This window comes from Mycteria americana, chromosome 5, assembly GCF_035582795.1.
Source record: "Mycteria americana isolate JAX WOST 10 ecotype Jacksonville Zoo and Gardens chromosome 5, USCA_MyAme_1.0, whole genome shotgun sequence".
Taxonomy (NCBI): Eukaryota; Metazoa; Chordata; class Aves; order Ciconiiformes; family Ciconiidae; genus Mycteria; species Mycteria americana.
In genome coordinates, this window is record NC_134369.1 from 31,866,531 (window position 1) to 31,878,440 (window position 11,910).

At 45.1% G+C, this 11,910-nt stretch overlaps 1 protein-coding gene across 4 annotated transcripts in view; it reads right to left on the minus strand.

The window, feature by feature from the left end:
- RPAP1 (RNA polymerase II associated protein 1) overlaps positions 1-6,434 on the minus strand; it is a 43,700-nt gene extending 37,266 nt beyond the window's left edge. Inside the window, exons 1-3 of one of the 4 annotated variants that reach the window (XM_075502746.1) lie at positions 6,376-6,426; positions 5,853-5,917; positions 1,182-1,424 (exon numbers count right to left, since the gene is read on the minus strand). In XM_075502746.1, the coding sequence (XP_075358861.1) occupies positions 1,182-1,371 (190 nt within the window). In that variant the 5' untranslated portion in view covers positions 1,372-1,424; positions 5,853-5,917; positions 6,376-6,426. Of the gene's footprint in view, positions 1-1,181; positions 1,425-5,852; positions 5,918-6,375 lie in introns of those variants that run through there. The other 3 variants (XR_012775910.1, XM_075502749.1, XM_075502747.1) reach the window with 3 other exon arrangements.
- Between the last annotated feature and the right edge of the window lie 5,476 nt (positions 6,435-11,910).

Here is an 11,910-nt window from a genome sequence, read left to right on the forward strand (position 1 = left end):
ATATAACTACTGTGCAATAGGTACCAGACGAAGGCTCCCTAATAGCACCTATTATTGCTCTGATGAGAAACAAAGATGATGAGGAAGCAATAAGACCAATTAAGAGTCCTCTGTCTCTGACTTGCACTGGGTAGTGGAGAGAAACATGCTCAAGAATGTTATTATTTAGGTATTGGCACCAAGGTCTTTTCAAAGAGCTGCATAAGCAGGAAAGGGTACTGAGGCCTGACTGCAAGTATTAAGGGAAGAAGCAAGGCTGTACAGAAACAAATAGTGTCCTTGCAGGTTGTGTTCAGGCACAGAAAAGCACATTTCCACTGCCAGCTCTAACAGTGAGTGATTTGTATGATCATGAGCAAGTCAAGGCCTCCTCTTCACTATCTATAAACTGGGATCATATTTTCCTTACCTGGAACCAAGCACAGCAAGATTTAAATTGTTGCTTTTAAGAAAGCACCTTGAGCTTCTGAGACTATTAAGCACGTGACAGAAGTGTTACAGTTACTACTGATGGAAGAAAAACAAAACCGCAGGAAGGAAGCTTATCAAGCCAGATCTGCTGGCTGAAAGCTGGAGCTGTTAGCACAGCTAAATCTCAAAGACACTGAGAACAGGGTCTGGATAGATGGCAAATAAGCGGTGAGTGTCCAGTGGGTACAAATCACAGAAAACACCTCTTGCATTGAAGCTGGCAAGGTACCACAGACAGCTGATATATATAGACAAAGGCAACGTGTTGGAAAGATGGTTCTACTGGATGCTAGTTAATATTGAACAAGTGCATTTTCCAACAAGGCTAAGAACAAACAATACTGCAAGAAGGACACACATGCAGGGCAAAAGCAACACTGGGTTGAGAAAATTTCCTCAACACTGGGTTGAGGAAATTTTACTTCACCGAGAGGGTTATCAAGCATTGGAACAGACTGCCCAGGGAAGTGGTTGAGTCGCCATCCCTGGAGGTATTTAAAGGACGTTTGGATGAGGTACTTAGAGACATGGTGTAGTGATGGTTTTTGGCAGTGTTAGGTTTATGGTTGGACTCGATGATCTTAAAGGTCTTTTCCAACCTATATGATTCTGTGATTCTGTGAGAGGGAGGTGAAAAGGCAAGCGCTGAGGAACACACTGAAAGGGGCAGAGAATCCTAGTAATTCAAAGCAGCCCACAAAGGAAGTTACCATCCAACATGACTACATCCTTGCTGTCCTGTAGTGAGGGTCTCTCGGCATCTGTGTTCCCTTCCTCCCCCTTCCTCTTGTCTGCTTTCTTCACAATCTTCACTGCAGGTGAAGCTCTGGCTGCCAGGAACTGGTTTTGAAAGTGCAGCAGGTCTGCCTCGGACTCCCCTGGCTTTGGTCTTGACAACATCCTGCCTTCTTGCTCTTGCAGCCCAGCCCTGAGTGCTGTTCACATGGAACCTACTGAAGAAATGGAAAACTGGTTACAGGACTGGATTTCCTGGGGATAGGATGGGGACAGCAAGGGAAAACTACTCATTTTTGTCCCACTCTGCTGCTCCTGTACATACTGCAGCCACCCTACTTCAGGATCACCCCAGGACACAACTAGCAGTACCACAGTCCCAGACAAACCGTTTACCTTGTTCTTCATTGCCGAACAACATGCTACTAGACAAGTTAACACCTGGTCTACCAGCCAGCTGGGAGCAGAATGGCATTTATCCAGCAAAAACCAACGAAGTGCATCACTGCCAGAATGCCAACAACACAGCCTTGGATTTGCAAAGCCACAGAAGCACCTGATCTAAGACAACAGACTTGACTTACTCCATTATCAACACCAACCAAGAACATCAGAGACAAAGTATCATGCAACCCTCCCCGCTCCAGCATACAGTCTTCTCAGGATCCTAGCAATAGCATCCCTGTCAGGATGCAAGAGCCTGTCCACGTAGATTTGGACAACGCACTCACTCTCACTGACTGTTAGCTCTCCTTCTCACTCAAATCTCCCAAGCAAAAAAAGCTTTTCTTCCTTATCTAGTCCTCCTGCTTTAGTTCTCTCACACTCTTTCATTGCCCTCTTACTAGCAGAAGTCATGCTATTTCCAAGCATTTTCATTCACTGCCCAGGCCAGTTTTGGGTTGAAAGCCAAGGGTGGTATTTATAAAGACTTTTACCTCTGTGTGTATGAGAACTTACTAGGAAGGCAACTATTCCACCTCCCATCTACTGGGCATGAAAATATTTGTGAGTATTACTCCCCACCTCTTATTCCCAGAGACTGGGACCATCAATCCATTTCTCACAGGCAGCAAGTAAAGTGTTTGCAAATGCATTTCACACTAATTGAATCACTGATCAGCACTAATGCTACAGACTGGACACCCTCCCACACTTGGTATGTTGAAATATTTTGTACATATTTGATCTCTTCCACTTTTAAAAGCCCATCAGGACTCAGTGATGATTTATTTAGGCTGTACACATGAGAAAATGCAAAGCTTGGAAGTGAATCTCTGTCTTAATCTCAGACCAAAACAAAGTTCAATCATTATGCAGGCACAGCCACTGCCCTAAAGCCAATGTTATGTCTTATGCTTTTATCATACTTTATTGTAAAATATGCGGGGAGATACCTTGTGGGAAGGATGCTAACAGACACAAGAATTACTTCATGCAGTATTTATGACCTTCCCTTGGAATATTTATACTATTTTGAGGGATCTCATTCTTGACCAAGGTTGGTTAGATGTGATGCTGCTGGTTCCAAGAGCACAAGAGAGGCCCAGGGAGTTTTACATTTGGTTGGGGGTTTTTTGGTTGGGTTTTTTATTTGTTTGTTTTGTTGGTTTTTTTTTTTAATCAAGGCCTTAGTGTAAAACCACCAACCATGTAAGACTTGCTGAAATTCTTTTTCCTGCCCCTCATTTTGTGCAAAAGCTGGACGAAAACCATTCAGACTTAAGAGTTTTGTGTACCAAAACAAAGCAGATTTTCAGAGGTTTTGAGGTTTCCAGGGACTCCATTCACTTCAGTACTTCATGACTGATGAACCAAACCTCTTCATCCGATGCCAGCATCACGAGTTAGTTGCTCGATTTCAGACATCTCAAAACACTGACCTTAATGAAAGCTGTCAGCTCAAGAGTCCCAGAACAACAACTTCCATTTACACCAAGCCTACATATGGCACAAGCAGCAGCAAGGGGAACTTCCCTGTACCCTCTGAACAATAAAACCCTCTCCCAGCACACAGGGAAAATGCCCGACTTCTCTGCCAACGCTGTCAAGGACATCTGTGGAACATGGCCACTAGCAAAGGCTACTTCAGGGCAGGAAGGGAAAGGAGCACCCTGCTACAGTGCCTTACTACTGTTGGAGAGAGACTTAACACAAAAATGCCTGGGATGTCATTGTGGTTCTGACTGATGCTGAGAATGTAGAAACACTCCCTTTCAGCCGAGTTCCCTTGCAACTGCACAGCAAAAACTGGAACTTCTGCAGACAGCTCCTTTTTTGTGCACTCCTAGCACAAGCACACACCTACTTGCTGTTTATTTATGGAGCTTTCTGCCACAACAGGGGCTCCAATAGTCATAGTTCAGCTGACAGGTCCCTCTTTGATATTCATAAGTAGCACCACACGCATCAGAAGCCAAGTGTTTCATGCCCTATCATCACAGGCTTCAAAGCCCAAATGAGGATGATGCTAGGATTAACAGACACAAAACACCCAGTTATAAGCAAAGTGTGCTGCTAATCTTTCTACAATAAGCCTCTTCCATACATGGATGTACATACACTTGCCTGAGTCTCTGCGTATTAAAAATGTTAATCAAAAATATAGCGGGCCTTGAAACCGTCTTCATTTGTCTGCAGAACTGTCAAGCACAAGAAGCCAACTATGCAGTCATTGTCTAAAGAGCTTAGATGTTGTTCCAGGAACCATTTCCTCAAAGCTGCTCCTTCCTCCATATGGACACAGACACCCCCCCAATGTAAAGAGCTACAAGATGGTAATATAGAAGTGGGCATTAGTTTGGTGCAAAAATAGATAAAAGCTTTAAATGTGTTCTTCCCACGTTCTAACCAGGTCTAGAAATTTAATACAACCAAGGGCTTTGACTTCGTCCTTCTGCAGTCCAATGAGCTAGAAATTGCTTATATACATATGGCACTTGCAGACAGACAGAATGTAGTGAAAATGGTTTGCTTTCTAATGGTACCTTTTTCCATGCTGCCTGCAAGCCATCTAAGCACATTAGCAACACTCACCTGGCCATCATAAGGAGTAATTCTTGACCACCAGCGCTCAAAGAAAACATGCAAGAAAAATTACACGCTACTGATGATTAGCACTAACCCCAGCATCCTATGTCTGGTTATCTCCAATCTTGCAAGTGGCTACTTAAAAGCTAACCACACACAGTTTGCCTAGAGGGACCACCATCTAGCCAGCATATGCAACCTGCTGAGGATATTGTCCTAGCAACGCATGTAAGGGATCAGAAATGCTGTCAAAGGACCATGAGCACCTATACACACCAGAACACAGTGATTATTATGTGAATACACTATCATCTGCGGTTGTATCCCCTGTCTGCACTAAAAGTCTCAATAAAGTTTTCTGTCATGCTCTGGACTTTCCATGGATACTGTTTGAAAAGCCTGTCAGTGCTGTAGGAAGTTTTACAAATGCAGCTGGGACCAGTGGTCTAAGACTAAAAGAAGATGCAAAAGCAGAGAAGGCAACAAAGCCACAGACTGCTTCAAGTGCCAAGATACACTTCTGGATTAACCAACTTCAGCTCAAGTGTAAGCCTGAGAAGGAAGACCAGTTAGGACAGTAAGGGAACCTAATCACCAATTAATGCAGCACTAGTGTATCATAGAGAATGGCGTTTACTTTACAGAGAAACTGAGGTCTATAATACTCTTCCAATGCTTTCCAGAAGCAGCATTTAAGCTTCTGAGGCATATATTACCAACCTCTGCCACTACTCTCAGCAGACATAAAACAACATAAGAATCAGGCACAGCATTTGTTTGAACAAAGTACCACTCCACTCTTGTCCAAAGTTTTTACAGGTGCCATCGGGCTACAAAGAAAAAAAAAGTGTACTTACTTGATATAATCCAATACTGTTATGATTTTTATTTTATTCTAGCTCATCTGCATTTATAATGCATTTTTCTTCCGCAGCAGCAGAGCCCTACAGCCCAAGGGAGACACTTACATCACAACAACAGACATGAATTAGACACACTTAAAAGAGAAAAGGTAGCAAGTACACGTAAAAGCAAAGAATCATCTCTGACTCCTACTGATTTCTGAACCCTGTCATTTTTTCCCCATCCTCAAGTCTACAACTTTGCATTCTTTTGCTAAAGTTATCAGATTTGGGTCAAAGAAGAATACAAGGTCATGCTGTCACAATCAGTGCCTCAAATTAACAAATTTCTTCAGACCTTGTTGGTTGAGGTAAGGAAATAAAAGGAGAAGCAAAAAGTCACATCTCAGCCTCTGCAAGGCAGCTCAGCAGCCAATGGAAAGGTACAACTTCTCTGCTCTAGATTAGTAGTCAATGAAAGCCTCACTCAGGATTCTTGGCTACTTTGCAAAATGGTGACGTGCATGCTCTGCTCTGTCACAAAAATGCTTTCTGCACACAATACTGTAATGACTGACAGCTTGAAACATCTAGGCTTGACAAGACAGGCAGCAACTTTTATCTGCTACAAAGAAGGCAGATACCTCTAAAGACCCTCCTCCCAGAAGGAAAACCACAGTCAAAAGCTGCAAGAACATCTCCTCAAAGAGGCTCCATGTCTCACGCTGCTCACATAAGACCCAGGGTCTGTTACTTTGCCTGCCAGGCACACACCGTGTGCACGCATACAGCACCTTGCCTCCAGCAGCGCTGCTGTCCCCAGCTTGCCTGAAGAGTCTCTGCAATAAAGAGGCACCAGCATAGCACACAGTAAAATTAAAAGCAGCAAGCTGCTATCAACAAACTAAAGAGCTGATGCGTCCCGACGCTCCCACTGCGTTCACGGCTCTCACGGGCTTTCCCTAAACGAGTCTGAATCGAAGTCTTAAAGACGCAGACATAGGCTAGGCCTGGAGGCCTTGCGAGGCCTACTCCCTGACGGGGAACTGCTCGGGGAAAGGACCCGGCGAAAGAGGGCCCCGCAGCAGGGAGCGTCCGGGGCACACAACCGGCTGCCCCGGAGGCCGCACGGCGCCTGTAGCCGCGCTCCTCTTTATGCTGTAGTAAAGGCGAAGCCCCGGGGCCCCGCTGGCTGCCCCAAGCGATGCCCAGCCTGCTCCCACCACCGCCCCGGGGGACCCCGCAACCCCACGGCGGGGAAGGTCCCGCTGTCCCCACAACTCGGGCCGCGACCCACCTGCTCTCGGCCCGCGCCGCTCACCGCCAGCACTTCCGCCCTGCCCGGCAGCAGCTACTTCCGCCCGGCAAACCGTCACTTCCGTCCGCGCTTGCCACCACCTCTCCGCCGACGAGGGCGGGGCGGTGCCATTTTCCCTCCCCTCAGGGGTTTCGCCCGGGGTTCCCCCGCGGGGTGGGTGCGTGCAGCGGCACAGTAGGCGCGGTCCCGCGGTGACTCTGAGGCAGGTCCTGTGCCGGCTCTCCCGCTGGCTGTGGAGAAGGCGTGGGGAGGCTGCCCGGTGCCACTGGCGGCTTGGTCCTCGTGAAAGAAAGTCTCGCCGCCGAACTACCTCCCCAAGTTTGCTCTTGGCTTGTGCACTCCAAGTGCAGGTTGTCCCAGGCGTTTTTGTTGGATCTAAATAGAGGGCACCTGCATCCAATAGCGTGTACCTGCACACGGAGAAATACCTTTATGTAAATGGATGATCTGTGCCGTTTCATTATTAGAGGGTGTTGATGTGCCTGAGACTGAGGTTATTTCTGGAGACCAGATACATAAAGCTGTATAAACATAGCTGTAATTTATTATTCATGTCTGATTATTCGTTTATTATGTATGCCAAGCTTTATTAAAAAGTGTTGGAAAGCTGTCATAACTTGCAGAAGCATTGGTTTTAATATTGGTCATTAGTTTTAGTGCTTGGTTGCATTTCAGCCGTTTCACCCGAGAGATATATTCTGTGGGCATGAGTACAGACAGAGATAAAAGAGCTTGGACTGGACCAGGTGGGCTCACTGTTTGAGAAGGACTCGCCACAGGTGCCTTAATGCTGTACGAAATACAGCACATTTTCATCTATTGAATCTCAGTGTTCTTTTTATCGCTTCAGAAAGCTATGATACTAGCGCAAAATTACAGCCAGAAACAAGTTTTATTTGTTATGAGCATTGAAAGCACTTAAATCTATAGAAATTAATATAAACCTTCATCTTGTCAACAGTCAGCCAGTCTTAACCACAGTGTCAGGGAACCAGGGCCGTGATGAACTCACACAAAATAGAAATTCTCAGTGAAAATGCTGGGCAGAAAATGTCTCCCTCAGTTGTGTGTCTTCTGATGAGCAACTGTGTTCCTGAGACCATGAAGTTGCTGAGTGCACTGTGCACTTCGTGAAGTAGGAACCACCAAAATCACTTGAAGATGCCCCATTAGACCAACTGACTAAGTAGCCAAGAGTAACCCCGATTCTAACCTTATGAGTGGACATTTTTCTACCACCTGATTCTGGCACAGGTGTTTGAGCAGCTGCTACTATTGTATCTGGTGCTTATAGGTGCCCCTAGCAGGAGGAATAAATAGAGCTGCTCTTAATTACATTTGGAGATTCTCAGAAGAGAGCCTCAAGAGTGTTTGGAGTGCTTCTCTGATGCTGCCCTGCCAGACTGCAGTTCATCAGCTGGTGGAGCTCTGCTTTGCACTCCCTGAAGGAACTGGAATCAAATTAAAGTCAAACCTACTTCAGGAATAGCAGTGACTGCTGAGAAATGTGATGTCCGATTCTCCATTTCACTGAAATCAGCTGTTACCCTACCACCACCATCTGCCACTTAATTTTGTCATTCCCAGTTTCTGCTGGTTTGGGATGCAAGAAACACTTCGAAATAATTGTTCGAGTTTCTTGCAGTTAAACCTCAAGAGCAGCAGTTTCTACTCCTTTGTGGAACCACCCAACATTGCTGGTGGCTCTGGGACTCTTGATCATGTAGGACTGCTCCAAAATCTATTGAAATCAATGGATTATGCCTGTGCTTGAGGCAGAAGGTGGAACCAGGATTTTAGTTTATTGCACTGTTTGTCTTCAGACCGGACAAGAGAGCACCATTGATTTTTGCAAGTAGAAGACCTCTCGCACTCTGAGGCTTTGCTGGTGCTGAACTTGGGAACGATTTTCCGTGGACCCTGATGAAGACATTTGGGTTCTTTTACCTGGACAATAAGGCAGAGAGGCCTTGGACCTGGTTGCGTCGGAATGTGTTTAGGTTAAGTATTGGGACTGTTTAGAGTGACAACTGCTTATGAGGTTGAGCTGTTCTGACTCCAAGGAATTTAATAACTAGTTGTATGGTCACTTTGACCTTACCAATGTTGTTAGGATGGAAATGGTGTAAATAAATGACTATTCATCCAGTGAAAAAAGATACCCTAAAGGTGTTACAGGATATTTGACCCTATGTGTCTTTAACAGTCAATTCAGTAAACTAGATGGCCTGAATCATGAAAGGGCCTGTTTGAGTTATGATTCTTTGGGGTGGTGTGCCCATCATCTTTTCCTCTTAAACCCAGGAGAGGTGCCTATGGAGACATAACCAATTGCTAGCTGAATTTTGCTTTGCTTGAGTAGTCCTCTGATTCTAACCGTAAAAAACGTTAACTTTGCCTCTTGCTTTCTGCTGAAGTAAGCCTGTACCTTTCTGTAATACTTCCCATGTGAAGGGTCAGCATTGAACTTAGCAAAACCAACACGTGTTATTGGAGTTATATCTAATCTGAAACTAATCTGAGGGTCAACCAGGCAGAACTGGTCAATACCCACAGACAGTAATCCTATCCTGAGCGCAGGGTGGCATTCAAGCCTGACAGCCATAAGCATTTTTCCTCCCTGATTTCTCTCACGCTGGCTGCACAGGTTCTGTGGCCACACTCAGTGTCTCTTAGACTTCATGCATGTGTAGTGAGCAAATAATCTTTTTTGTCAGAAAGATATAAAAATATACTCGGAATATATTCAGGTTTAATTACTGCAAGACAGGAATGCTTCCCATCAAAACTGCCAGAGTTTTATGTATCTTTTCTTCATTTCATTAATTATTTACCTCCAGTTTTAATAATACAGTTAAAGGCACTATATATAGCTTATGCTCTATCAATAAATCATGCTTGTGCGTCTTCATATTTATCCTGTAAATTATAAGTACCAACACACTTGCCTGGATCTGCGAAGCTATTCTAGCAAAGAAATTCCCACCAGAGCATCTCTAAGAGTCACTGGAGGTGAACTCAAGCATTCCTCACATAAGGAGAGCTATTTTATGAGATTTTAAAAGGTCATCAGTCTTGTCACGAGCCCTGACAATGTCCCTCATTCCCTTCTTCTAGCCCGCCACAAGCAAATAGTTTCACGTGACTTTCTGGAGGATGGTTTTGGTCTTCCAAAGCAGAGAGAAGCATGAGAGCCCACAGCCAAATGCTTTCTCACTGGATTATAAAAGCAAAGGGATCAGAACGACAAAGACAATATGGCAGTGGCCTTGGTGGGATCAGAAATGGTAAATCCATAAACACAATAGTATTATGTGTGTTACAGAGATGATAAATATTAGGATGAGTTGCCTAAGAAGCTGGTGACCAAGCAGATGGTAATCCTAGTGGTTTGATGCCAGAAGACAGAAACTGAAGTCGAGAACAGAGTAGCTGGAGAGCAGGGTGGTGGGCAGCACGCAGGTCTCCTTAGGAATGGAGAACAGATGATAATATGGGATAGGTCCAAGATACAAGTCCTTACTTGTGTTCCCTTGTAAAAAAGAGTTCAGTCTGGTAGGACAAAATGTTCAGTAGTACGTTGTCACCTGTGCTAAAGGTTCAACTTTGCAAGGGAATAAGCATTGAACTCAGAAGGAATGGTAATATATCATACCTCAAAGGAGCGGTTGCACTGCATATCAACACCAACATCTGCAAGAATCCAACTGGAAGAGTGAGAGCCCTGCGCCAGCAAAGCAGGGACGTACACACAGCAGTGTCATGCACAGCACATCGGGACTCTCTGTGGTAGTAAAAAAACTACACATATTCTTAAAGAAATGTGCGTGCATGAGAGCAAAACTGGATTGTGAGCAATCAATGGCCGCTTTCTTGCTGGTGGGAGAACAGGATAGGTGAGCAGAGACGGTGTGTGTGTCTGAATATCCTCAGAGATCCACCCACAGAGCTTTGGGTGGCTTTTTCTGCAGCTCTGGTCTACTTTTGGGGTGGAACCCTGGGACTCTGCAGCAGTAACACCTCACCACGCAAAGGCTGCTGGGCATCCCTGGGACTAGGTGAAGCAGGGATATTTTAAATCAAACCTCTACTTGCTCACCAATAAAAAGCACGCATCCATGCTCAATGTGAATTGATTTAACCATGTAAGTGAGGGGGAAGGGTTGTGTACTTTAAAAGCCCAAACCAGCCGAGTATTTACTCATCTCTAGCAATGCATCTGCCAAACATTATGTTGGCTTTTGACAGTTAGCATGGGATTTCCTCTTTGTTGTTTGTTTTATCAATTGTTTCTATAGAAATGCCATTTTTATCAGACTAAATGAAAATATCCTGAAATAACACACATCTTCAGCAAATAAAGATATTTCTCACTCAGTCTATATAACATATCTGTATCACACTGGGTTTTCCTCCCCTCATTACAACATCAAAATAAAACCCAGCTAAAAGTGAGCTGCCGTACAACTGAGACTCCAGAGAACAGACTGCTGTGGAAATCAGAAGGGGCAGTCAAGCAAATGTGTTTCTCAAGTCAGGTCATTCAAACACTGCCTCTGAAGAGTATTGCAGGTGAAAATCAGTGTTTGCACAGATGGTGAATGTGTCGTCATTGATGGTCACTGCTTCACAGAAGGCTTAAATGAAAATGGTCTCTGAGCTGACCCTGCCTGACAATGCCCTCTGCCCTTGCTATCACTGAGGAAAGCAACATTTCTGAAATTCAGCTTCTCTGGGCTGAGGACGGTGTCTCTCACGGCTGCTGCTGCAGGATCTGTCTACCAAAATCTGAGCGACATAGTGGATGCATTCAAGTCTACTGTCATAGATTTTAAAGGAAGCCTGTCAAAGTGCCTAAGCCTGATATTTTGTTCAATTTAAGACAGTTTAAAGCACTGGATATGCTCAGATGATTATCCTCCGTGTCAAATCTCCTGAAGAACTGGCTGTTTTGTTGGCAATTCAGGATTTGTTCCTTTCTTCTCTCCAGATTATTTCCTGTTGTATCATGGGAAAAACCTTATACTTCTGCACCTGAGCAGGATGAGAGTGATGCGTATGTGCTTTATCCAATCCCATCTGTACTAGCCAGAATATATAATGAAAGGAGTGCCATGGGAAGCTCACCTCTCCCAGCCTCCAACTCTCACACCCTGGGAACAGAAAGCGTGGCCTCTGCAATGCGCTCGCTTTAGGGAGCTCTTGGGATCCACACGAGAGTACTGAAGGAACTGGCAGAAGTGCTCACCAAGCCACTTTCCGTCATTTACCAGCAGTCCTGGCTAACTCGGGAGGTCCCTGCTGACTGGAGATTAGTGAATGTGACACCCATCTACAAGAAGGGCTGGAAGGAGGACCCGAGGAACTACAGGCCTGTCAGCCTGACCTTGGTACCGGGAAAGCTGATGGAGCAGATGATCCTGAGTGCTATCACACGGCATGTAGAGAATAACCAAGGGATCAAGCCCAGCCAGCATGGGTTCAGGAAAGGCAGGTCCTACTTGACCAAGCTGA